At 52.0% G+C, this 26,248-nt stretch overlaps 2 protein-coding genes across 4 annotated transcripts; both read right to left on the bottom strand.

Annotated features, from left to right (window-relative positions):
• Positions 1-2,168: 2,168 nt before the first annotated feature.
• LOC113985448 (C-C motif chemokine 14-like) lies at positions 2,169-3,477 on the bottom strand. Its single transcript, XM_027716229.2, has 3 exons — positions 3,379-3,477; positions 2,857-2,968; positions 2,169-2,487 (listed from the first exon to the last, which is right to left on the bottom strand). The coding sequence occupies exons 1-3, from the start codon at positions 3,443-3,445 to the stop codon at positions 2,382-2,384; spliced, it is 285 nt and encodes a 94-aa protein (XP_027572030.1). The 5' UTR covers positions 3,446-3,477; the 3' UTR covers positions 2,169-2,381.
• A 6,389-nt stretch (positions 3,478-9,866) lies between these two features.
• CX3CL1 (C-X3-C motif chemokine ligand 1) lies at positions 9,867-25,931 on the bottom strand. 3 transcript variants are annotated; one of them, XM_039380880.1, is made up of 4 exons: positions 24,746-25,518; positions 24,157-24,258; positions 13,755-13,875; positions 9,867-12,938 (listed from the first exon to the last, which is right to left on the bottom strand). In XM_039380880.1, exons 1-4 carry the CDS (start codon positions 24,786-24,788, stop codon positions 11,759-11,761), a joined length of 1,446 nt encoding a protein of 481 aa, XP_039236814.1. In that variant the 5' UTR covers positions 24,789-25,518; the 3' UTR covers positions 9,867-11,758. The 3 variants fall into 3 exon arrangements, with proteins under 3 accessions (XP_039236814.1, XP_027572043.2, XP_027572042.2); XM_027716242.2 differs by lacking the exons at positions 24,157-24,258; positions 24,746-25,518 and adding an exon at positions 25,533-25,931; XM_027716241.2 differs by lacking the exons at positions 24,157-24,258; positions 24,746-25,518 and adding an exon at positions 16,438-16,807.
• Positions 25,932-26,248: the final 317 nt, after the last annotated feature.

The raw sequence follows: 26,248 nt of genomic DNA, 5'->3' as shown, positions 1-26,248 counted from the left end.
GCACCACTGGGTTCTGATGCTGCTTTCCCCAGGAAAGGGCTCTACAGACAAAAAACACCTGACACACAGGAGCTCCTGGGTCCTCTTCTCTGGACTCTGCATCCCCCCAGGTTCTCCTGCCCTCCTTTTTGCAGCTCCTGCCACATCTCTGATGTACAGACCCTTGAGCCCAGCAGCTGCCAGTCACACCACCTCCTGGGCATGGGTTACAAGCAAAGGGCTGTAATTAAGGGAGAACTGAGCTAATGGCTTTTTCAGCCATCTCCTGGCACAGAAAACCTTACGTGCCAAGCCCTGAGCTCCCTTTTCAGGCTTGTCTGAGGCACCTCCTTTCCCTTAGCTAATTATTCCTGTCCCCAGCCCTACAGGAAGCATTAATAGATGCCTCCACTATCTGCCCTTCATAAAGCAAATTAGTGCATGTTGGGCCTGGAGAGGCTCCACAAAGCTCTGGAGGACTGGGGTTCCCTCTGTGTCCCTGTCCCAGCAGTGAACCTTCGGGTTTGGCTTTAGTCTTCTCCATGCTCTTCAAACCTGCAGTGCCTGGGGTGCTCCCAGCAACCTCCCAGGCCATTCCCACTGGTGGCACAGCCTCTTCTCCAGGTGTTCTCCAGCCTACTCTCCAGGTGCTCCTTGTTAGGCAAATATAAAGGCAAGCAGCCCTCTGTGTGGAGAGAACAGAGGGAGACAGGCTGTGCACAGGAGTTTATGGTTGTCCAAACCACCTGCAACCTCACTAATAATTAAAATTGAATACAAATTTTTTGACTGAGGAAAAACCCCACTTCAGGAATTCAAATGGGTTAGGCACGGATGAAAAAACCCCAAAGCAATGTAGAGATGGGGAAATATTCTCTGACTCGTATAATCTCTTGGGGTTTGAGTGGGTAATCATGAAAGTTAATAGTTTAATAGCTTACATGTGTGTGTGATAAATGTTGGGTGGTGCTGAGGTCTGTGCTGCATCCATGCCACAGCTGTCAGGAGAGGGCACCAAGTCCAAGCAAACAGGGCGACTCCACAGTCTGAAAGCTCAGGAAGGATAAAGGCAACAGTTTAAGAGGCTTCCTCAGGCTGAAGCTTCTCCTGGTGGACCCACAGATCTCCACCTGCCTCTTGGTGCCCACGAGACCTCCGGTTCCCAGACCTGCAGTGTGCCAGGGGCATCCCTCAGCTCTGGGTGGGTTTTGCCTCTGCTGTGAAAGCATCCCTGGAGATGCTGCAGCCAAAATTCCCTTCCCCGAGATCTGGGAGTGCTGACAGCAGGGCTTTCAGGGTGGCAGCTGCTCAGGGACTGGCTGAGCATCATCCGGCTGGTGGTAAGTGATGACTTTTTTATGACTCGGTGGGTTTTTTGGTGGGTTTTTTTGGGGGGGGTTGGTTTTCTTCCCCCCCCCCCCTTACTGAACAGTCACAGGAAAAGAAAGAGGACGTGGAGGCATTCAGAATCACAGCTTTTGTCTCCCCAGGTCTCTGTCACACGTGGTGGAGCCCTGCTCCACTGGCTATGGCTGAACACCTCCCTGAGGGTGGGAAGGAGTGAATGAATCCCTTATTTTGCTTTGCTTTTGTGTGCAGCTTTTGCTTTATATATTATATTGTCTTTATCCCAACCCATGACTTTCCTCACTCTTGCCCTTGCAGTTCTCCTCCCCATCCCAAAACCCTGGCAGGGATCACTGCTGAGCAACCAGGGATCCTGGCAGGGATGGGATTTCCAGGGCTGTATGTTGGTGAATCCCTTGTCTGCTTCAGCATCCCTCGCCTGTCCTCCCTAACCAGGGAGGTCTGCAGAGAAACCCTTCCTCTGCAGCACAGCTCAGAGACACCACAGTCCTGGGGCAGATGTGGCAGCCAGGCTGTGCTCCTGCACAGGGCAGCACAAGGGACGAGCTGAAACCTCTAAGGGCCCATTTTTGCACCTAAAAGCCCTCAGGTGAGTCTCCAGCCCCCTTTGGGTTCCCTTGAAGCAAGTACCCAAATGCCCTGCATCCATACAATGCCATCCATGCCCCTCCCTGCCTGCCCCAGTGAGACTCAGTGGGAAGAGCCCCCATCCCACCCCAGCCCCTTGGCCAGCTCCACGCCTCGACCTGCTGGCAGCAGCAGCAGCGCTGTGGGGCTGGGAGAAGAAAGGACACCACTCTCCAATCTCACATGAACTAAACTTTATTTGGTGGCTGTGATCAGCAGGCAGGTGCTGGCAGGACCAGCAGCATTCCAGGGGCTGGTGCCCGGCTGGTGGACACAGCTCAGGGCTCTGGGGAGTCAGTGTCCCCCACCAGCAGCCAGGACCTCTGCATTCCCTTCTGGGAGGATGGTTATAGACCTTCCTTCCCACCAGGATGTTGGGTAGCCTTAACCAGGGCACCCACTCTACATCATGGGGCACGAAGTTCTTTCCTCTTCTGGAGCTTCCCAACTGCTCTCTGCACCCAGGGCTCCTCTGGGTTTGCACAGACCTTGGTCCCGTTCTTGGTCTTAAACCTGCCGAGGTTAAAGGTGAAGCTTTGTGAGAAATGACAGCTATAATCCCACTCATGCCCATGCCATCCTCCCTCCCTGATCCTTCTCTATTCCCTTTGGCCCTGCACGCTGCCCCTGGTACTTGGTGTCCTACAATCAGCTCATGCTGCAGCCCAGCACCTCTAGAGCCTGTGCAGAGCCTTCAGGAGCTGCAGTGGACTCACGTCCTAAACTCTGCCCTGTAAAAGTGCCCAGACAGTCATGCCCTCCCCTCTTCATGCTGGAAAACCCTGGAGGCTACGCAGACCTGGCCCTGTCCTGTCTGCAGATGAACTGAACCTGTGCTGGCTCAGGAAACAGCACAGCAGTGGGGAAATTACCAGGACTTACACAATTGCTGGGAAAAAACACTCCCTGGAAGTTGAATAGCAATCCTTCAGGTTTGCCAGCCGGAGAGCACCCTTTACATAATGGAAGCAGCACTCAGATGGAGAATAAGGGGCTGGAGAAGACAAAGAGAGACTGTGAACACTGGCTGTGGAAGGCAGTTTGTCTTTAGGACCTTCCCCCGTGACAAGGCTGACGCACACAGCATCCCCCAAACTCTGCAAATGCTGCCACAAGGACCCCCAGCTGCCCTCCTCCTTCATTCCCTGGGCAGGAGAGGAGGATGCTCCAGGTTATCATCCAGCACCAAAAGCCCTGCAGCAGCTCTGCCAAAACCACCCAGCTCCAGGAACAGTTTCCTTCCTTCCCTGCCCCCCCCGGGATGTGCAGCCCTGCCCCGGCCAGGGGGTTGCTCCTCCCGCCAGCAGCCCCATCCCTGCTCCACCTGGTGGGTTTCTTGCCCGACCACCCCAGTGGGATGACCCTGAGTCCCGACCAGAAGTGGTGGCCCATGAGGTGCCTCACCTGCACTGGAGTGTGGGGAGAGGGTGAGGAGCATCACGAGCAGCAGGACTGTCCTTGCAGGGAACATGGTGGCTGTGGGAAGGCTCTTCCTCTCCGGGTACTGCTCTGCCTCTTCAGAGGAGCTCAGCTGTGAGCTCAGGCAAGGAGGAGCTGCAATTTATCCCCTCCAGCCCTCCCCTCATTAGCCCTTTTCCGAATAACATGTAACAAATTCAAGGAAAAGGTCTACCCTTATCCTCGCCCCTGGGGATTTCCATGTCACGTGGGATCATTGGGGTTATGGTCTGGAACAATACCTGGAAAGACAGTGAACTTTGACAACTTCTGTGTTCACCCAGACAGGGACAGCCACGAGGGAAGTGAAATCTTCCTCCGGAGAGGTGTCAACTCAAGAGCTCCCAAGCACTCAGAGAGGGGTTTCATGGAGATAGGAAAGACAAAGCTTGGCATTACATGCAAAGTCCCTTTCCAGCCCCAGAGCCAACACAAATGTGCTGGAGATGGCTGGGTGGCTTGTGAATTCCTGGAAAGCATTAAGCAGAAACACGGTGACTGCTGCTGCCACCAGCCCTCTGTGGCTGGACAGCTGCAAGTTGTCAAATATTGGCAGAAATTGTATCACGTTCCACGCTGTTACTATGGAGAGGAACAAAAATCCCTGTTCATAGCTGGGAAGTGTGGGGTGAAAAGAGAAGGAGGTGTAGTTGAGCTCTTCCTTGTGGATGGGACTGGCTTAGCCCCTGGATTCAGGACAGGGCAGGAGTCAGCATCTGGCTGAGGGGAATGGATGAAAAACCAGGTGTTCCAAGTTTTTGGATGTCTTTCATCTTCCATCTTCCATAGCCTTGAAGCATCCCAGATCTCTGTGTTAACCTGGGGGACAGCTTCTTCCCCCGTTGCTGGACTCCCCCTTCATCAGACCTTCTGCGGGTCTTTGTCAGTCATGCTCAGCCCCTACTCTGACACTCTTTTTGTTACTCCCTCTTTCTAACCAGGCTCTAAGTAGATGCAGGGCACCACAGTCCCCCCTCACCCTCTGTGAGCTACCCAGGGGGTCACCTGGCACCCCCCAGCCACCCTCTGGAGCAGGACATTGTGCCTGGGACTGCATCATCCCTGGGTGCCTTTTAAAAGACTTGGGGGAAAATCACCCACTGCTGAGAACTGCTCTGGTCATTCCCATGTCTCCTGACCCCCAGCTTCACCCAGACACCTCTCCTGCTCAAGGAGCCCAGGGAGGTATGATGAGGCTCTTCCCAGCCCAGTAGAAACTATTAAAACACTCAGGCCTGTGTAGCTGCTGTGCTGGCTCAGCTGCCATGGGGAGATGGAGTCCCTGTGGCTCAGAAGCACAACTTGGCCCGGGAGGAGCTGGTGTGAGGTCACCCACACTGTGCAGCCACCCGAGGACTACAGAGAAAGTGTTTCTAATCAGGTCCCACATTCCTCCCTGCATGTGCTCAGCCCAGGGACTCAATGTCTCTCTGAGCTGTAATGAACTCCTCCAGCCCTCCTGCTGATCCCCTAAACCATCTTTCCTTTCTCCACAGCTTTGTCGATGTTCTCTTCCCCTTGTGAAGCTTCTGCAGAACTGTGCTTGCTTGTCTGGCAGAAGATCTGGTCTAGGATGCTCTGCTTCCCCTTTCTCAGGTTTTCAAGCCATGTTTGTGGAAGCCAGATGATTCATAACTCCCTGGAGACCTTTTGATGTTTCTTCTTTTGGAAAGGGAAACTGATGTGCAGACATTAGTTGATGAAAAACTGATTGCTGGATTGCTGGAAAGCCCCGCTGCCGGCCCAAGTTTCCCTTTCATTTGAATGGACTCTGAACAATTTGCTTGTTTACATAAAAAATAAACAGCATCCTATTTGTTCTGCAAGAGGAGGGGGAGGAGGGAAGCTGAGGGGGCAGCTCAGGTGCAGCCTTTCCCAGCAGTGATGCCAGTGAGGGGAGGAAGGAGCTGGGCAGGAGCTGGGCAGAATGAGCCCCACACTGGGAAGTGGAGTCCCAATGGGTGACTGAGCACACCCAGCCATGCTGGAAAACACAACCAGACAACCATCGTGCACTCAGGAAGGCACAGCCTCTGCACTGCAAGAGCAGCAGGGCTGCCAGGGCAGGAAATGTGGCTGAGCATCACCTGGGCATCACCCAATGCCCAAAACTGCCCCTCAGGAGGCAGTGGGAGGGGTTTAAGTTTTCTCTGTCTTCTTCTGTTCTACCCAGTGTACTTTGAGTCTTTTCCATTTACAGTACAAAACGTTCTAGTTTTGCTTCTTTTAAACCCTCAGCTTTCTGAGTGTAAAGCCCCTCCACACTTCCTTGGGGTGCTCACTGAAGGGTCTCCCCAGCTCCATTTTCAAGCTCTGGTTACTCAGGATGTAATCACGAACAAAAGGCGATCCTCTTGTTCCTTCCCGGAGTCAGAGCTCACCCTGTGGCTCCAGGCACGACTGTGCCAGGTCCTACAGCCTGGAAAGACACTCTAAAACGAGGAAAATGAGAGTCTCTTCCAAAGCCTGCTTCCTACAGACGGACACTGGGGACCACCAAGTACTGTAAGTTGGTGATCCAGGACGCATCCTGCGCGGTAAGTCCTGCCCGGAGCCACGAGACACGGAGGCCGCAGGAAGGCCGTGTCCAGGAGCCCTTCCCCAGGGTTCTGTCGGCCCTGATTTGCTGGGCAAGCTCATCCACTGGCACAGGGACAGAAAAGAAACTCCCTGTGGCCGAGCAGGAAGCCCTCACCACCGTGGCCAAGCAGAGGCAGAGGTGGATGCACGTGAGCCAGAAACGGGAAGCTGACTCCACTTTGCTAAGGAAGATAAAAAGGAGGATCTGATGCCAATTTTCTCTGAACACTCCGAAAAGGAAATATTTTTTTATTTTTATCCGGTGAGGTTAATCAACTGCCTCGGGGTTAAGTGAGGGTGGACCTGGGGGTGTCAGGGAGACTCCATGCTGGAGAGGCTTCTGTGTCAGGTGGCTAACAGGGGAAATGATGCCTGGCGAGGACTCAGCCTCCTTTTTTCAATCCTGACCCCTTTTGAGCTCCCAGAGTTTAAGCTGGTGATAGAGAGATGCTTCAGCTCAGCTTTTAAAGCAAAGTTGTGATAACAGAAAAAAATAGGACTGGAAGGAATTGCAGCGTAATTGTCAGTGATTTAAATCTGAGCAGGGTTAGTCCTGATAATTCCAAGAAGGCACTATAGCAAGTTATGAATTTCCATGCTCCTTAGTGTTTGATTAGGATGAAACCCAAGCAATCAGAAAAATAACTGCAGTTAAAGAATGTGAGGAGAAAGACACGTTAAGGCCCTTAGATATTGTAGAGAAAAAGTGTTTGTGATGGCTGTGTTTGGAGCTGGCAAACTGACATCACATCCCTCCTTGGAGGGCACCTCTCACTTATTTCTATCTTTTCCTTTTTTTTTTTTTTTTTTAATTATTTTCTTCATGGCAGAATTCAAGGGTGAATTCTGAAGGGTGAGTTCTGAAGGCTCGAGAAATGAGTCTTCCTTCATCACCTGGGAGAGTCACTGAAGGGACATGATCTTGTAGAGTCCCCACAACCTCTGTGTTACCCAAGGGGGATGTTGGTAACAAAAGCAGACCTTGCAGTGACAGGAATGGGGCACAATCCTCCTAAAAATGGAGATTAGGCAAACACAAAGCCTGGCAGACCCACAGCCACGCAGCAGAACTGTGGCTGTGCAACAGGGAGCCAAACAGCTTCTGCTGAGCCAGCGGTGTGAAAGTGGTGCTACTTCAGCTTGGGCAGAGGCTCCCCCAGTATGACATGAAAGCTCTTATGCAACGTTTCACAGGAAAACCACAGTGCCAGGCAGGGACAGACATGTCATAAACCACAAAACAAGTCTCAAACCAGGCAGGATGGAGGTGGCCGTGTCTCTGCTTCACAGGAATCACCGCGCACCTCGTGCATCGCCCTGGAGAGAAGTCTGGGTTTGGAGAAGATGATGGCAGAGGTCCAGACTGCAGGGAGCAGTGAGAGGGGACAAGGCTGGAGCCAAGGGTGACCCCAGCACAGGCAGTGTCCTCGTTAGTGAGGTGAGAGCCCACAGAGTCTGAGCACGGGGAGCAGAGCCAGAGGCTGGTCAGAGGCTCCATCAGCAGCCCCAGGCAGATCAATGTAAGGAAGCAGATCCGGAATCTGTTTGGGAGGGTTGGGGGAATCCACTCAGCTGTAGCAGGAGATGGGGACAGAGACAGGGCTCCAACACCAGAGGGTCCAGCCAGCCAGGAGACAAGATACCTACAGTATAGATCCAAGGTCTGTCCAAGGGACTGGAGCAGAACCAGGACTGGAGCAGAGCCAGGACTACAGACCAGCACTTACAGCAGGCCCAAAGCAGGGACCACAGGCTCAAGCCTGAGCTTAGATGTGGCTCCTGGTCCTTGGGCAGAGGGTTGGGTGTGTGTGTGTTGTGGGGGTGAATCCACTGGTGAGGCTGACCAGATGAGGCTGGTCAGGATGATTAAGGCCAATTAGTGCCCTCAAGGCCTGGCATTGTTCCATCTGATGGATCCTGTAGGGAGGTGCAGGCATGGAGGGGAGCCCATGTGGGATCCCAGTGACTACTCCTTCTCATAAGGTCAATCAAAATAGCTGGCTAGTGACGTGGTGGAGATGATGTGGAGCTGGAAACCAAAGACATGGATCAACAAGAGGTGAGAAGGGGCACGCCATGACCGTGGGTCCCCCATCTCCCGTGGCCTGCAGGGAAACCTCAAGGCAGGACATGTGTCTTGCACATGAGGTACAGAATGCAACCCTTGTCCCACCTGAGCAGAACAGGCTTGGCATTAGTTACCTCCTGCACCAAATTCTGCACCTGAGGCAGCCCATGGCCCTCCAGGAGAAGCACGGGAAGGTGTGTGGAAGGACACCTTTGGCACGAGGTCTTTCCCTGCAGCCACAGAGACACCAGCAGAGCCAGCGAGCGTGTGGCACCCACAGCCCAGGGACTGGGCATCCAAAGGCTCCCGTGGTGCTCCGGAGGCTCAGCCCTGAATGGCCCCACGCTGGCGCCTGCTCTGCTGTCGGAAATGATTCATCGCTCCAGGGCCGCCTTCTCTGCACAGCCCCCTCCTTCCTCATCCGCCCTCCCCCACGGCAGGGAGGGGAAAAGAGAAGGGAAAAAAAGTGCTTTTGTTTTCACAGAGTTTCTTATCCTACCAATGACCTCTCTGGCCTGGTGACTCATCTGCGGGGCTGGGAGAGGGCTCCTGGAATACGCGGGAGATGCTTTGTCCCTTTGCTCCTTTCAGCTCCCCACTCCAGGCAAACCCCAGGGCACTAAGTCTTTCATGGAGTTGCCTTTCCCACCTCTCCTCCCCAGCACCAGAGGAGCAGGTAAAGGCAGCCCAAGCTCTGGCTGGGGTGGGAGAGGTCGTAGCTCAGCCCTTGCTCTCTTGCCCTGTTACAGAACAGACTTGGAGGGTAATGTTTGTTGTTTGCTGTTTGGCCATAGCTTTGATTAACCAAAGCAAAACCCCATCTGTTTGTTTTCTTTACTGCCTTAGAAGGATGGGAACTACAAATCCCTGTGAGGAAATATATTTCCTGTAAACTTTTGGCAAGACTGAAACCCTTACAGAGTGAGGAGGTGGAGCAATAGCCTGGCCTCAGCTGGCTTTGCTGTCTCTTGGTGATGCTGGAATGCCCTCCACAGTGCACAATCACACGTGTTCATCTATGCAGGGCCCAGGCTCAGTAAGCTAGCCTGGGGCTCAATCCCTTGAGGATCAAAGTTCTTTAACATAAGGACTTTATTTACTTCTAAAAAAAACCATACAGCTCATATATGTCATGCACACATTCAATACAACAACAAATCGGAGTTTGTAACAGTCACTGTGCTCTACAGCAAATGATATTTCAACCCCAGGAACTGGTGGCACCCACAGGCTCTGTCCCTCTGTGCCAGCATCCACCTTGTGCCCTGCCAGGCTGCCCATGGCACAGGGAGGAACAGTGGTGTCCCCCCCTGCCCCGGGTTTTAACTGCCCCCCGTGAGTGGTGCCAGCACCCTCCCTGCTAAGAGCCCAGGAACAGGAGAGGGGAGCAGGGCAAGGACAGGGTCAGGCTGGAGGAGCAACTCCTCCTGAGGAGTTCCAGTGGGACTGTGGCAGCTGGAAGACGACGGGAGCCACCCGTGGAGCTGAAACCAGTGTCCTTACAAATAGCATTGTGGGACTCCAGGTGATCTGACTGGTGCACATTCATCTCCCCAGCGTCACTTCAAGCCAAGGACTTCACCTGTAGCCAGACAGGTGTCCACCCCATTTGCTGAAGGGCCTGGAGAGTGATCCTGCTCCCACGGACATGCACAAGCCGTCTCAGACCAGCAAGAAAATAAACAAGGCACAGTGTTTTCCAGTGTTCCCAGAAAGGTCTCAGCTCCAAGCAGCGCAGACAGGGCATCGCATACATTCAAAAGGCTACAAAACTTTACTACAAAAATAACATTTCTAGTGTTTTATATAAAAATAATGCCACATACAGTGCTTCACAAATCCCGACTGTGCACAAGTGGGGTGGATGGGGACGTGGCACTGACAGCCCCTGATTCACCCTCCAGGAAAATCCTTGCCAGCCAGCGTTCCACAGCTGGGCTGCACAAGGAAGGGTTTCACCCCACATGCAATTAATCTAATTGCATTCCACACTTGCAAACCCCCAGATGAATCCCTGGCTCCCCTCTCTCGAGTCAAAAAAACGTAGAAAGAAGGGGTTGTATGATGGCAGAAAACAAACACAGTTGTTGTCTGTCCTCTCCACCTGCAGGGCTGAATGGGTGCTGTGAAGGGGTGATCTGATGGGTTTAACAGGCTGCCTTCCTCAGGCTCTGCCTCACAGCTGGCCCCTCATTTTTGCTTTGATGATCTTGCTTATTATGTGCTTTTCCTTCCTTTTTTTCTACGTGCATATTCATACTTTGGGATCTGATCCACTGAGGTTGGTTAGAGGAGGATCTGACCCTTGATATGTATCTACTCACAAAGCATCATATCGTGAAGACCTTTGCACGCTCCAGCAAAACTCACACTGGGGTTGAAGTCTAATAAGGGCTTTCAGGACCTGACCACAGATAAAACATAAAGCTTACATACAGCAGTGCCTGGAGGTGTAAAAATCAAAATCAACCTGGGTTTAAAAAAAGCCTATTACTGTTAGGATGCTTTCATAGCCTGGTGATCAGTGCTATCCAGGATGGAAAAACTAAAATGCAGATGAAGTGTAGAACTATGAACAGCCATTTTGTTCTTGCTTTTTCCTTCTTTTTTTTTTTTTGTTTGTTTGTTTGTTTGGTGCATCAGCAAATGTCCTTATTTCTAGAGAGACTATGGAAGCAGAAGGATGTTACATCTGCTGTGGTGGAGTAATTCCTACATGACTAAATCCAGAATTGTCTTTAGCTCCTCCAAGAGATTATTTCCTGGGTTTTTTTGCTTGCAGAGAACAGCAAAAGTGTTCCAATGTTATCACAGGAATAGCAACACTATTGGGTGACTTCTTGTTTTCTCCCATTTGCAAAGAATCATTTGCATTATCCTGCCCTGGTGTTGGATGCAGCTGGACACAGGGCACATCAGCTGGCAGAAGGGTTTCATTGCATTGATTTCCTAAGGAGCAGGTCTCAGACCACATCTGCAAGAAATGCTGTTGAGAGGAAGGGCCTGATTTCAAGGAGACAGATTGTGGGTTCCCAGCTTCTGTGAACACGAAGTCTGTAGCACTGACCTTCAGCACCCTGATCAGATGCAGTTATGGTCACCTCTTTCTGAAAAGCTGGGCTATCCCTTGTGTCTGCAGCAAGAAGAAATAATTAGAGCACATTTGATCAGCCCAAGGAGAGCCAGCACCCAGCTTTGGCCTTGGTCTGACAGAGCAGAGACCTGAAGCACAGAGAAGCAGCAGAGAGTTTAAGTGCAAATCGTGTGGGTTTGGTGCTAAGATTGCTTGGGGTGGCTGAGCCTGAGTCCAACAGTGTGGGTGAGTGAGTGGCTTCTTGGCTTAGCCATGATGAATCACAGAAAAATTCCCAACAGCAATTTGGGAATCCACTTCTGCCTACCCCCTGGCAAAGAGCCACCAGCAGAGCAAGAACAGCCACAGCCGTCGTGTGTAACAGTGCCAGAAGAAGTGTCTCAATGATTTCCAAAACACTGTCATTGGTCAATGATGAAACAGATGTATTGTTGGACATTCTGCTCTGCAAAACTACAGGTTTGCTCTGGTATTTTTATTCCCTGGCTTGCTTCCTACCGGTGGTCACCTGTTCAGCATAAACAGCTTTTCTGCAGTAACACACACATATAGTTTAGGCCAAAAATGTCCATGCCATGAAGCACTCAGATTACTTCCATTGGATAGGCATTGTTCTGATGTCCTGCCCTCTGGTAGAGCAAGCCCTGTACCATTTCTCTCGACGATTCTTCTGGTCTCATTCCAAACTTCAGGTACAGCCACACAAGAGCAACAGTGCAAATGGTCACCCCGCTTACCACAGAAACGGGGATGACAAAGTGTGTTTGAGACAAGAAGCTGGACAGAGGTTGATCATCTGGCCTGTCTGTGATCGTCTGCACCCTGGCTTGGCCTGAGAATGCCTGGCCAGCAAAAACTAATGTATCAGAAGGCTCTTGCTTTCCTACAGGTGATGAATAATCAAATGTTCTAGTACCAGACCCATCTGTAGAGGAACCAACAACCTTGTTGCTATGGACAGAAGCCCCTTTGTCTGTGGCAACGGTGGAGTTCAGAGTAGAAACTGAACTAGTGTCTGGTGGAATTGGTGTGTCTGGGGGTGTTGCAATGTCCACACTGTCCAGGGTGGAGGGGAGATCTGATCTAGAACTGCTGGAAGCAGTGTCTGGTGCATTGGCCCTGGCAGTTGTAGAGTCCAGAGATTCACTTGCAGAAAGCAGAGGTTTGTCTGATCCTTTAGTAGTTGCCATTGGGTCCGAATCTGAGTCAGGAGAAGTTGTGTCTTGAACATCAGCCGCAGCATTTGCAGTATGTCCTGCACATTCTTCTGTAGATCTCATGGTGTTGTAAAAGCCATGCACACGAGCTGTGGGATGTGGGGTGGGCTGGCTGGAGTCCATGCCTGCTGTGAGAGCTGTTGAAGATGCAGGAGAATTTGAGGAGTCTCTGTTTGCTTCTGGAGCGACCTCAGAGCGTGCAGCATATTCCTGTGTCACGGAGGGTGACCCTGCAGGGAGCTGGGTGCTGTCCTGCCTGGCTGGAGGGGACTTGCTGGACACCTCTGTCCTCGCAGCAGGAGCATGTATTCTCTCCCAGGCTGTTGTGCTGGTCCCTTGGAAGAAACCAGTTGGAGCAGTGGCTTGAGACGGAGCCCTTACTGGAAGACCAACTTGTTTCTGAACATCACCAGCCTCTTCTGGTGAGGTGGCATCATGCCTAAGTGGGGAGGCTGTGGCCTTTTTCTGGTCCAGTTTCTCTACAATCTTCTTCACCCACTCAGCCTCTGGATCTGCACAAAACTCCTTAGACTTCAGAGTAGTTAATCTGAGAAATAAAAAGGCATCACTTAGTGGATACAGAAGACACTGGTTTAGGTGACCAGTGCTATGGGGAAGGCATGCAGACAGATGCAGACAGCAACACTGACTCTCCCAAGCCATAGCAAACACCACTGGTTGGCTGGATGATTTATTCCAGGAAGGGCAGGTGCCTCTGAAATCTGATTGAATGAAGAGCAGCTGAATGTGACTCATGGGTGAAGGGTTTTCCCCTAGGAAGCCTTTTCTCTTTCAAAGGCATTGTCCTGACGCTTGGACATGGTGTTTTCCTCCTGCACTCGGGACAAGAAGCTCTGAAGGCACCATCTGCTCAGGGGCAAGCAAGCATGAAGGCAAACCCTCTGAGTTTTGGCTGACTGGGTGATGTGAGACTTTCCAAGGTCAGCCCAGCAGGTTCACTTTGGAGCCACCCCCTGGGCTGCAATAAATTGGTGTCAATGGTGCCTCAACTTCAGGGTAAAATGAAAACGACAATTTATCCTAGGGAAAAAAATTGAGCTTTTCTCAATTCCAGACAAGTCTGAATCTGTCTCCAGAGAAAATATCTGCTTTCACAGAAACACATGGGCTCTCTCCCTGCGTGCTTCCTCCACCCTGTTCTGCCAAGTACCTCCCTTAGTCCCTTTCCCCATCCGTTCAGCCCAACTTGGAAGCTGTCGGTCTTTAAACAGGGGGAAAAATAAAACACCACCCTTCAAATAAACACAGCAGTGTTTGCTCTGTGTTCCAGGCTGTCCCTTGCTCCAAACCCAGGGCCCTTGCTGACAGGGTCACTCGTGGCCAGTGGTGGGGCAGCACTTACATGATGGCTTGTTTTGCGCATCTGGGCTCGGTCCGGCGGTAGCTCCTTATCCTCTTCTCTGCTATCAGGGATGTAAAACCAGAGCACTCGTTTGAACACTTCAGAGGCGCTTTGGGTTGCCCTGAAATAAAGTTTTCAACTTGTTAAACATTGGCTTTTTGTTAGGGAACTATAAAAACTGGCGCCGTTTCTTTTCTCTCGGGTGAAGGAGCCCAAAGCTTGGCCCGGAAGTTTCCAATCCCTGCTAAACTGAGATGAAGGCAAATCCCAATGAAGACAAATCCAAGATGGTTTTTAACACTCATACATGTGATCAGATACCCAGAAAACTGAGGGGGAAAAAAGCACTGTGAAAATTGTGGGGCTTTTTTGTCTTGTAGGATGTGCAAGCGCTGGCTGCAGGTCCTTTGTGCAAGCCCCCGGACCTGCAGGGCCTCTCCTTTTGGGTCACAGGAGGACCCAGCAAAGTGCCACATTTTGTCACCCCCAAAAGACCTGCTGCAACCTTCACCAGAGAGCTCTTGGTGCAGGACAGGCAGACCAGAGAGCGGGATGATTGTCTTCTCCCTATCTGGGTCTTATCTCTTCGTCCTACAGGAGTTCCCCTCCAGGTGATCATCCTACCCTACCTCTCTCTTTGCTGGCACATGGTCTCTGAATGCCACCTGGGCTCAGAGAAAGGGAGTAGAGAAAGAACCTTTTGGTGAATGATAAATCACTCCCACAGGTACCTCAGCAGCCCAGCTTCCCAAACACGACTTTTCAATCCCCGCTGGAAAATACGGTTTTTGTTTTGCAAAGTGCAAAAATAAAACTCCACTTCAGGGGGCAGAGCCAGTCACACCACGGGGGACCCTTCATGCCTGTATCTACCTCCAGCCTCCCACAACAGGCACTTGCCAAGTGAAGGAAGGTTGCACAGTGCATCCTGCCAACTTGTTCCTGACAGCCCAGGGGACAGGATTTAGAAAAACAAGCCCTGACTTATCTGAGGCCCCTGTGAAGAAAGGAGCTGGCGTCTGGTTTCAATGAGGCTGTCTCTCCAAAACGTTGCCTCACATTTCCAAAGCAGTTTGGTGAATTTTATGCAGTTCAGTTGGGAACGATCCAGACACTGGGTGCAAGAATGAGCAACACTATGGGAGCACCCTCAGCTCTTTTGATCCATTTACTGGGGAATGCCATGGTTGCAAAGAAATCCCAAGCAAACACTCCAGTGGCTCCTGTACAAAAGCCTGGTTTGGTTTCTAGGTGTCTGTAAAGTTAAAGCAAAACTCTTTGTTCACACACTAAATGTTTTCTGTGGCACTCTCATGGCAACCAACTTCCCAATTAACTCTCATTAGCCAGAGGACATTCTGCTGGTGTCCTCCACTTTCAGGAACACAGTTCAACAAAACAAGCCCAGTGACAACAGGACCAGACCATCCCTGTGGGCCACTGGGGATGTGCACGGTGGGGAGCAGTCCCTGACTGCTCCCAAAGGCCCTGCTCCTCTGATAACCCCAAACTGATTTTCCAGTTATTGGCACCAATGCAAATGGTCTGCAACAAGCTGAACTCCTGGTGGGTTTTTCCCAGAGTGGAGGACCTTGGAAAGCACCTTCCAAGGGCAGAGGGTGCCACAGGGAGCACTGGTGGTCCCCCTCCTTCTGGGGAACACAACCCTGCTTCTCTGAGCTGCATGTGAATCGTTGCCAAAGGGATCTGAGAGTTTACCCACCCAGGACCATGACTCTTGGGAGCCATTGGTACCTGGCTTTTCAGCACAGTTCCTCAAAAGACCCCAGCCAGGGAGCACCAGCAGCCCTTCTGCAGAGCCAGCCTGATTTCCTCACTGCAGGAAAGATGGATACCAGTGTCCCTGGTGCCCCCTTTTCTCCAGCCAGCCCTGGAGAACCTGCCCAGAGGTGTGAGGAGAGGGAGAAGCTCCATCCCCAGCCGCCCGTCCTGTCCCGTCTGGTGGCAGCAGGGCACGGATCTTAAGGGCTCTTTGCCCGTCTCCCTTTCCACGGTGGGAATAGGTCACGCCTTGGTCCTGGGCAAAGTCCAGCCTCGCCTGCAGTGCTGAGAGCCCGGCACCCACCCTGCTGACCTGTGCCATGGGTGACTGACACTGAGCCCAGCCCCGGCAGAGAGGAGCCCACCACCTCCCGGTCCTCTGACCCCGGAGCACGCAAAGATCTTTATCCAGGGAACAGGACAACGTTTCCCACCTGTATACACACACACACCCACACCCCCCGCAGGTGACAGCCCCCCCTGCCTCGCAGGGATGGGAGCACCGGCACCCTCAGGACCGGGAGCCTGTGTGGACAGACACCCATCCTTGCCCAGGCTGTAGTCTCCCTGCCACGTCCTTAGGAGACACGAGGAAAAAGGGAAAAGAAGTGCATCATGCTTTTATTCTAATACGGATTATCAGAAGTCTCTCTGACACTCTCCCCACCTGCCCCCAGGAGTGGCCAAAGCCATCACGGATGTCCCCGCTGCCAGGATTGCTGCCATACCCCTTACCCCTTCCCAAACCCAGCCTGATCCTGCTGGGAGATCTCCTGCAGCCCATAATGGTCCCCAGGTGCCCATACCCTCATCCATCACCATCCCCGGCTCCATCACCATCCCCCCCCCCTCCCCGGTGAACCTGGCTTTCCCTGGGGGTACAAGGGGAGCTGTGGCTCACCTCCAGCCAGGGTGACCAGGCACAAGGCCCTCAGCACAAGCAGGATCTGGACAGAAACAGCCTTCATGTTCCCGTGGTCGGCAGGAGGAAGGGCAGGCAGAGAAGGATTACTGGCAGTATTCCCCGCTCCCGGCTGCTTATTGCATCCTCCGGAGCAACACAGCTGCTGCCGCTCATTCCGGGATTATAAAGCCCTGAGATTGGGGTTTCAGATGGTATTCAGCTCCCTCACACGTGGCTCAGGATGACGACAGGAGGCGGAGGGAAGAGAGGGACAGGGGAGGGAATACCGGCTGCTCTGGAGCTGGATGGCCGCTGGAATTCCCCAGATGCAGAGAAGCTCCAGCCTACTTGGCAAATTATTCATGCAGGGGCTTTCACGGATCGGCTGCTCCATCCTCCTCTCCCACCAATGTGAGTCTTGGCCAGACAGCCTGTACCACGGCACCGCTGTCCTGAGGCTTTGTAGAGCTCTCCCCACCTCCAAGTACAGCTCCCCACTGCTCAGTAAGCTCATTCTTTACTCCAAATGCAAAAGCAGTTATTCCCTTTCTGTTTAGCAGCCGTCTTATAACAGCAGCGTTGGTCGTTAGGCCAAGAGGAGTGGAATTTGCTAATCAGGATTACGAGTTCATCAGCTACACTGGTGAGCTCAGGCCAGGCTGGCTCTAAGGAGCATCACCAAAGAGAGGGGTGAGCAGGGACCCAGTGACCACCCCAAGCAGCAACTTGTGCCCTGGCTGTGCTCTCTGCAGCCTGTCCTTGCTGTGACAGCCCTGGCTTTTGATATACACGGGGTCTCAGCCGTGGGGGGCTTGCTGATGCTGAAAGCAGGAGCAGAAAGCAGGAGACCCCCAGTTTTGCAAGAGCCAGGCTGTCTGGGGGCTTTCCGGCCCCAGCACCAAGCCAGGTCTGAGGCGGACATACCAACAGTGCAGTCACATCCTGCACCTTTACTTTCTCTTTCAACTCGGGTCCCAGCAGAACACGTAACTGTTTTCCTCTGCCAACTCCCTCAATTGAAAGATGAAGATAAGATTAAGACTGAGGCTGTGACTGCCCTGTTTATCTCTTTGCCCTAAGTTTTCTTAGGGGTGGTGGAAAACTGGCATCTCCATGCTGTTGGAAATGCCAATAGCTCCACTTGGGATTTTATTTTTAGAAATGGAAAAATCCCAGATTTACATACAATGCATTTGGTGAAAATCCCAGCCTGTGACTTCAGCCTTTGCTTATATTGTATTATAAGAAAGAGCCCATTTCAAGGAAATAAAATAAAAACTAGAAGTCTGTTTGATCCAGCCAAAACAGAGTATGCTGCTGGGATGTTTTCAGACCCCTTCCCCAAATGGGTGTTTTCTCTGGCTCTGCAGAGATTTACGGGAAACTTTTATTCCAGGAACTGGCATTGCCTGAAGCCATGGGGCACCTTGGCTGCTGGAAGTGATGTCACAGCCCACACGTGTTCACATCTCCCCCGGAGAAACAGGTTCTGCTTCTTCTGCGAAGGGTTTGCTGCCAGCGATGGATAAAACTGAGGAAGGGCTCTGGCATGCAGGTAAGTGGGAGGGAGACTCCTTTGTTTGCCAAAGGCATGACTTCCCACAGGCATTGTTGTTTTAAGGCACAAACCACTCTCTGGCAGGTAACACAGCTGCTTTACCAGCACAGACAGGGCTGGAGGGACCAAGCAGCTCTAATGAGTGGTGACAAACCTGGGCTGCAGCTGGCAGAAAACTGGCACCATCACTCCCAACCCACTTCCTACACCACCCTCCCATCCCATTGCACAGCTGCTCCTCCAGCACACCAGTGCCAGCCTCTTACTGCACTTCTTTGAGGTCTTGCAGCATTGAAGAACCTGAAGTCAGAGGACCTGTACTTAGAGATAAACCACAGGCATTGTGTTGATCTGTCAGTGAAGGATCTCAGGACTTCTCTGAGCTCATCTTACCTTCAGCTGATTTTAGCTTCTTTAGTTGCAGCAGAAATTATCTGAGCACTTGATTTGGTTTTGCTTTAGCTTTTAGGAATGGCAGGTAGTTGTTCAGTATTGTGGGTCTAGGTCTGTAGATTAAATTGTGATGTGGATGAGGGCAGGCAGGTGTCCTTCTACACCAGCAATCCCAGCCCATAAAGATGAATAACAGCATCCAAGTGATGGAGTGTGCAACCCTGCAGCTCAGGGACAACCAGCTTTCAGGGAAACAAAGAGCAGAAAACTGAGTAACTGGGAACCAGAGTGCAGACTGTGCTAAAATAATGAATGAAAAAGTTGACCAAGGCTGAAGAGGAAGAGAGCCCACCATGAATGTCATATCCTTCCAGTGGAAGCAGGGGCTGGAGCAGCCCATCACAGCCCAGCACATCCCATTCTTCCTTAGGAGGCTTCTTGAGGTGACCTTTCCCACTCAAAGGCTCTCTGAAGGGGTGTCATAGCACCAAAGAAAAGCAGTGTATAGCAGGAAGATGGTTGGTTTTCCCCCCCTCCTCCAGATAATAACCACAGTATGACTGAGGAAGGACTTTGGCCTTATTGCTCCAACCCACAGATACCACAAGTCAAAGGTCCAGATCCCATCTTACCCAGGAAAACCACAGAAGCAGCTCCAGCATTTCCCACCCACCACAGGGCTGTTCACAGAGTCAAGGTCCTCCCAGGTGGAGGGAACACACGACTGGTGCTGGGGCAGTTGCTCTTGAAGGCAAAAAGCACCTTGACCCTGCAAAGCTTTATGTGCAAGACGATATATAAAAAGAACATGGGCTGTGTCCTAAACAAACAGGAAACGGCCCCAGAACATGTCCCGTCTCTTTCAGGGAGTTTCCATTCTGGAAATTTGTGCTCCTTGGCTGTTTTGGTTTCTTGTGCAAGAAGGGCTGTTTGTTACAGTAGGTTTGCGTTCCTTGAAATCAGGTGATTACAGGGGGAAAAGTAAAAGTCAGTGAGAGCTGGGAGCCTGTATCTGACCCAGAAAAAGATGCCAGAGAGGATCAGAGGAGAATGCTGATGATTTCCACTTCATGGAAAGTCTCTTCAGGAGCTCCCAAGACCTCAGCAGTTGGTGACACTGGAGCAGGGTCTGGTAGCAGGTATTGACAGCATCCTTTGCTGTCCACAATATTGTCCATGATCTCCATCCCAGAGGCTTACAGGAATACTTAGCTTTTGGGAAGACCCAGCCAGTCTCGATGCTGCAAGGGAGATGGGCTGACACACGACTGGAGAGACATATCATGAGATTCTCTTTCCCCTGATAAGGCTCCCATCTGCCTCGTGCCAGCTCATCCCTGCACTAGCCCACCTCTCCTCGGCGGGGTTGGCAGCTCAGCCACTGCTCAGACACAATCCCCTTGCACCTGAGTCCAGGAGCACGAGACTGAAGGGACCTAAAGCACCACCCCAGTGGCAGAGCTCCCACACTCACCAGAGCTGGGCTTCTCTCTCCAGGAGCACAGAGGCAGCAAGATCTGGGAGCCAGGGCTGGTGGGGCACCTACTGCAGATGAGGCCAGTGGGTGCAGCTGGTTCCTGGATGTGAGACCAGATTCCCAGACTTCAACATGGAGAAACACCAGTGGCTTTTCCAATGACACAGCAATGGGTTCTATGGCCCAGAGCAGTCCAGAACTGACCCACCAACCTCCTCTCTCCTGGCCAAGGACACCAGTGCCAGACTCAGGAGAAAGTTCCTTGGAGCCAAAGGTGGCCTCTCACTTTGGAGAAGCCTCTGTGCTCCACAGGGAGCTCTTGAGCTGTTACTATAAAAAGGGAGAAAATTAAAAGACAGAGGACCAAGCGAATCTGTTTGGCAGCTCAAGACTTTGTATTTTCTCACATTAGCGAAAAAAGCAGGAAATGAGGAGCAGCTGTCTGGGGCTGTCTGCAGCCAGGGTCTCTACAGGAACAACTTCTACTTTGGAACTCTACAGGAACAACTCCTACTTTGGACCTATCGACACGTCTGGGACTTGCATTTTACAAAAACTGCTTTACATAGAAAATGTTTTCAAAAATAGCAGCTAACATGACACTGGCTTTCACTTCTCTGAACATAATGTCTTCCTCCTTCACTATGAATAAGAGCAAACTTGGGCTCCAGCAGACAAAGCAGAACACTGGGATTCTGTACTTTCCATAGTGAAGTAGCCCACAGCTATATCAGTCAGCATTCCCAAGGCAGCCAGGTTGTGGGACACAGCTCTTCCCCTGAGCTGCCTCATCACACCTGAGCTGCCAACTGTTGGCTGATCCCAGCAGGACATTGTAGGGAAAGGTGCATACTTGCAGTGGGAATTGTTGCCTCTCCTTGTGAGCTGGATCAGCCATGACTGAGGAGAACTTCTGGTCCTGCCCCATGGAGGCTGCCAAGGGCTTCACTGGCCGCTGCAATAAACAAGTTTGAAGTTGTTTGAAAATACTGTGTGCAAAGAAACAAACATTGAGCTGTTCAGTCTGCAACATCGTCAAGTTCTTTCTAAACAGAGAAGAGCTGCTCAACCCTGCAGAGCGACACAGCCACTGGGAGCAACCTCTTCCCTAGGGAAGGGGATGGGAAAGGCTCTTGTGGGGAAGTGTGTCTGGATGGCACAGGTGGAACCTTGGCAGGTGTTCAGCTGAGGGGAAGGAGCGTGCTGGAACTCTGCCAGAGTGGACTTCACTGAACACACCGAGCCCTTGGCTCCTGCTGAGTCCTTGTGTTGCAATGGGAAGACATCCTGGTGTTGCAATCCTTGTGCAGGCCCTGAAGGCCACAGTTCCATGAACTGGCATGGTGAAGGAGAGACACATGATCCTGCATCCAGCTCTGGGGGCCCCGAGCATAAGAGGGACATGATGCTGCTGGAGAGAGTCCAGAGACCACAAAGATGCTCTGAGGGCTGGAGCAGCTCTGCTGTGGAGACAGGCTGGGAGAGCTGGGATTCAGCCTGGAGAAGAGAAGGCTCCAGGGAGACCTTAGAGCCCCTTCCAGTACCAACAGGACTACAAGTCAGCTGGAGAGGGACTTTTGACAAGGGCATGGAGTGACAGGACAAGGGGGAATGGCTTCAAACTGACGGAGGGCAGGTTTAGATTGGATATTCAGAAGAAATTCTTCCTTGTGAGGGTGGTGAGACCCTGGCACAAGTTGCCCAGAGAAGCTGTGGATGCCCCATCCCTGGAATTGTTCAAGGCCAGGTCAGATGGGACTCTGAGCAACTTGGTCTAGTGTGAGGTGTCCCTGGCCATGGCAAGGAGGTTGGATTAGATCACCTCTAAAGTTCCCTTCCAACCTAAACTGTTCTGAGATTCCATGATCTGTTGAAGGGTGGTGTCTTACTACTGCCCTGCAGGGAAGAGAATGGAGAGCACCAGTAGGGCTGCTCAGGAGGGCATGACAGAAGCCTCCATGCACCAAAGGAGACCACAGGTGCTGCCACCCCTTTACTTGGGGTGCTGTGATTTCCCCTCTCCTGCAGAGCCAGCCCTGTGGCCCCATCCCACAGCATGCATGGGCCTGCACCATCACCACCTCTCCAGTGTCCCCTTCCCACTCCTCCATCCTGTGGATGTGTCTGCACACGCTTGCTGTCAGTTCCTAAGAAAGGTGCTTACCAGAAGCAGCTTGTTCATTGCCTGTTCTTGGAAAGCCTCACCTCTTCCCATCTTCCCCAGGCAGGAGAAGGCTGTGCACCTTTCACATGAGCTTGTCATTAAGGGGGTGAAGGAGAGATCCAGAAAATCTCTGTGACTGTGCTGGGGGCCATTGGGGCCAAGGTCTGAGCTGAGCCCTTCCATCACAGCAAGTTTCCTTTAGAAGGGGACATCAGAGCCTCCAGGGCTTTCAGCACCCAAGGAGCCTTTACAAGAAGCAGCACAATAAACACACAAGGGCTGGGCAGGAAAACAAAGCCAGGCACACACTTCCCTGCTCAGGCACTTAACCATTTTCAAGCCTTGCTGGCTCAGCTGAGAGACCAGGGAGTCACTGGACCCCTTCCCTCCTAACCTCAGCTTCTCTGCACCCTTGTAAGAACAAAGTGTATCTTTCTTCTCTGCCTAGAGCCTCCAGACTCCTGTGGGTTTCAGCTATAACCCCACTAGTAGCCTGCTCCCACAGCAGTGTATTTAGATGACCAGAGTCAGCCTGGCCCCAGGGGAGCACACTTTTGTCTTACCCAAGCTTTCCTTTTGGGACCGTGGCAGCATCACACCTCCCCCATTTGGTGCAAGAGCTTCTTAGGCTCCTGACCTGCTGTTGTGGCTGTGGTGTGTGGTTTTTAGGGTCAATGCAGCTGTCTTGTCTCCTAAAAGAACAACATGCTACAGATGCCAGCCCTTAGCAGTTTTGTGTTGGCTGGGAATAATTAGAAAAGAGGGTGCTGGGGATAAGAGTAAGAGAGATTCCTACCCTGGGCTATGGTTCCTCATATCAACCTGAGGAGGTAGCACAGGAGAACTGAAGAAAGCAGAGATGAGGCATATCTTGGATTTCAAATGTTGTTTGGGGAACAACTTCCCCCCAGGAACAGAGCTGATCTCAAACCAGGACTGTGAGTGAAGGCAGTCCTGTTCACACCTGTGTGCCAAAACAAAATTAACTGTCTGTACAAAGAGCTGATGTGCCAAAGTCCCTTCTCACTGACCTGGACCATAGCCCAGAGTCCTCCCCAGGGACATCCTCCCTGTCCAACCCCAGCCCACACCTCCAGAGAGCTGCAGTTTCACCCGCTCCAGGCCACTGGGATGAAATTTAGGGACCAACCCGACTGCAGGCAGCAGGACCCCTTGAAGACCCCCCGAGCTGTGACAGAAGGGAGGGGGTGGAGCAAAGGCTGCCTCTGGGAGAGGTGCAAGGCAGTGGTGCAGCTGACCCCTGTGAGCCCCCCGGCCACCTCCGACAGGCATCCGCTGAGAGGAAAGACCCCCATCAGCAGAGGATGCGCCGCTTCCCCCGGGCGCCCACCGGATGGCTGATAAGGAAAAACCCACCCATGCCTGGCCTGCAGGAATGGCCCTTCACTGCCCTGCCAGCCCTAAGGTGACAGGGGCCATGCGGAAGGGACACGTGTCCTTTCCTGCCCTATGAAAGGGTCCTACTCTCCCCAGGGAGCTCACACCACCCTCTGCCCCCAGGGAAGGCTCCTGCGGAGTTTCCTGAGCTGGAAGGGCCTCTGCCTCTTGCTGCAGCAGAGGATGCCATCGTGTGGCAGTTATTGCTTCCTCGGCTAAAAATTGCTGCTTCCATCCTGGAGTTAATGAGCAAACTCCTCTGTCCTGTTTAAGTGTTCCCATAGCACCATTGCAGGGTGCTGGTAACTAGGAGCTGGTATGGGTGAACCAGGGCTCCCAAACACTGACCTCCCTCTGCATCCTGGACACCTCCAGGGGCTGGGATTCTCCTGCAGCACAGGAGAGGGACCACCAGGACAAGCCCAGCCCGTGGAGCAACCAGGCTCCTGCAGATCCCAAGCAGGAGCTGCACCCACACCTGGAGAGGCCACGAGGAGATGAGTTCAGCACTGCTGTATCATTTCCTGCTCGCTGAGATGCAGGACACAGATAAACATCCCTGCTCCGAGGACGCCGGGACTTTCACCGCAGGACAATGGGCTGACTGAAAAGTTAAAAAAAGAACTTTCCCTACTGGCTGTTTATGTCACCCTGGGTGTTACTTATTTTCCTTTTCCACCATCCCCCCCCCCCATTCACTTCACTCTCATCTGGCTGCTCTCTCACCTTGCTTTTGCAGCAACAGGTTCTTCCAAGAACAGCTCTTCCAAGCTGTATCCCAGGGCCTGCAGGGCAGGAAGCTGCAGGCAGGCTTCTCCAAGTTGTCAGCTAAAGTATTTCAAGGGAAAGCCACTTCTGGGAAAGGGTTAAGCCAAGCCCCTGGGAAGCTCATAACCAGCAGCCTCAAGGCACCCTCTGGAGCTCAGAAGGTGCTGAGGGGTTTCCAGTGGCAGCAGCTTGAGGTGGGATGTGTGACCAAGACCACGTGCCACTATCCCACGTGGTGGATGTCCTGGCCCCTCCTCAATCACCTAGCAGTCCTTGCTTCTCCAGAGTATGTATTACCACATTTCATATAAAACCAATATTAAATACAGTGCAGAGAAGCAGCAGGAGCTGCCAAGAGGCACTGAGAGGATTTTCCTTTTTCTGTAGAGAGACCCAAGCGCTGACTTCTCTGCAACTGGCCCACGCAGCGAAGGCTCGTCCCCCCTCATCCCCTCAAAAGGACACCACTGGCTATTTCTTTTTACTCCATCCGTGAGCAGGTGCACACTGTGAAGGTCGGGGTGTTCCAGCACTGACACTGACTCACACTTCCTTCGGCACAACAGGAGCTCAGGAGCAGAGACACACATGAGCTTTGGCCAGTGGCAAGCTCTGAGCTCTCTCCTGCCTCAAGGTCCGGGTCAAATCCTCAAGCTCTGCCTGGATGGTCTGTAACACCTGAGGAGAGGAAGGGCTGGGCTCTGCCCACTCACTGCCCAGGCTCTGTCCACACACAGATCCGGTTCCGCCCCCGTTCCAGATTCCCTCCATTGTCTCCTGGTTCCGCTGATTTCTGTGAAACCGCCAGCATGGACACAATGATTGATCATCACACCAGCAGGTCCTCGGCTGCCTTATGATTTTCCAGGTTATCCAGAGCCTCCAAGTAGCCTATGGTGGTTCAGGCAAGACTGGACACTACAGCAAGTGAATCCTCAAGGAGAAGTGGGAACTACCTGTCCTCAGGTAAAGGAAATTACCTGTCCTCGGCCTCCTCACAAGTCTTATGAGGAGCGGCTGAGGGAGCTGGGGTTGTTTAGCCAGGTACAAAGTCACGTCAGGTCAGCTGCTCTTGCAAAATGAGGCAGCCAAGTGACACTTGCTTTCCTCCTGTTACCACCAGAAAACTTGTAAAGAGTAATAGAGGACAGTTTGGATATTAATAGAGTTTTGGTTAGTAATTCCTATTGCATAGTAAAATGGAATAGAAAATAACAAAACAGATACAATAATCATAGCACATATATATGTACCACTTTTAGAAGTTATAGGTTGATCTTACAACAGTTCTTAATTGTGTCAGAAGCTTTTATGTTAGTCTTTTGTTTACTCACTCTTGACCCATTTCAGGAATGTTATTGCAGTCCACAGCTCTGTCTTGGTGTATTTCATTTGCAGCTGTTAAGACATTCGTTCACTTCTGCACAAAAGCCGTTTCCATCGATATCACTTTGAGTTCTGGTGGCACAGTTTCCAAGTCTGTCTGCTGAAATGGACTTTCTGCAAACAGTCATCTTCTGACACACTGTTAGTTCACATTGAGAGCAAAACAGTGGCCCCCTTTTGATTTTGCCACAGCCCCCCCCCCGAGATCAATCAGGGCACAGAAGGCAGGAATATTCACAGGCTGTGAGCCTGAAACAGGCCTAGAGCACACAGGGGCCAATATAGGCAGCTCTTCTTCCCCCCCCTTTCCCTGTTAGCCAGTTTAACAGCTAACACAGTTTAACAGCCACAGTGGTGGCCGCCCAGTCCATAGGACAGTGCTGGTCACTCAGCCCTCAGGGACTGGGCCAGAGCACGTTTTAGGTAAGCTTCCCTTCTGAATTTCCCTTCTCACTGCAAAGTAGATACTTTTGCAAAAAGTATCTTTCCCGGTGTTCGGCCTTCTGGGCTCTTCTTGGGCGGAGAAACAAAACTGCTCTGTTCTGTTCAGGCTCATTTGCACCCACAGCAAAAGCCTGTTTTGTCTCAGGGACTGTTTATTCTGGGGTTTTACATCTGTGAATCTTAACTTGGCCACTTAAATACGGTTTAATGATGAATCAGG

Source organism: Pipra filicauda, unplaced genomic scaffold, assembly GCF_003945595.2.
Source record: "Pipra filicauda isolate LSUMZ 115617 unplaced genomic scaffold, ASM394559v2 scaffold205_size1947385_pilon, whole genome shotgun sequence".
Lineage (NCBI taxonomy): Eukaryota > Metazoa > Chordata > Aves > Passeriformes > Pipridae > Pipra > Pipra filicauda.
Note: the sequence above shows the minus strand (reverse complement) of the source record. Positions and strands in the feature narration are given on the sequence as shown.

What these genes read in the sequence shown, in the direction of transcription:
- LOC113985448 (XM_027716229.2), bottom strand. Translation starts at nt 3,445, where the DNA reads ATGTTCCCTGCAAGGACAGTCCTGCTGCTCGTGATGCTCCTCACCCTC. An exon ending in CTCCCCACACTCCAGTGCAG is followed by an intron (nt 2,969 to 3,378) that starts GTGAGGCACCTC and finishes TGTCTTCTCCAG; the next exon opens with CCCCTTATTCTCCATCTGAG. An exon ending in TGTTTTTTCCCAGCAATTGT is followed by an intron (nt 2,488 to 2,856) that starts GTAAGTCCTGGT and finishes TAACCTCGGCAG; the next exon opens with GTTTAAGACCAAGAACGGGA.
- CX3CL1 (XM_039380880.1), bottom strand. Translation starts at nt 24,788, where the DNA reads ATGTGTGTCTCTGCTCCTGAGCTCCTGTTGTGCCGAAGGAAGT. An exon ending in CCTGTTGTGCCGAAGGAAGT is followed by an intron (nt 24,259 to 24,745) that starts GTGAGTCAGTGT and finishes GAAATACTTTAG; the next exon opens with CTGACAACTTGGAGAAGCCT. An exon ending in CCTGTTGCTGCAAAAGCAAG is followed by an intron (nt 13,876 to 24,156) that starts GTGAGAGAGCAG and finishes ACTTTATTTCAG; the next exon opens with GGCAACCCAAAGCGCCTCTG.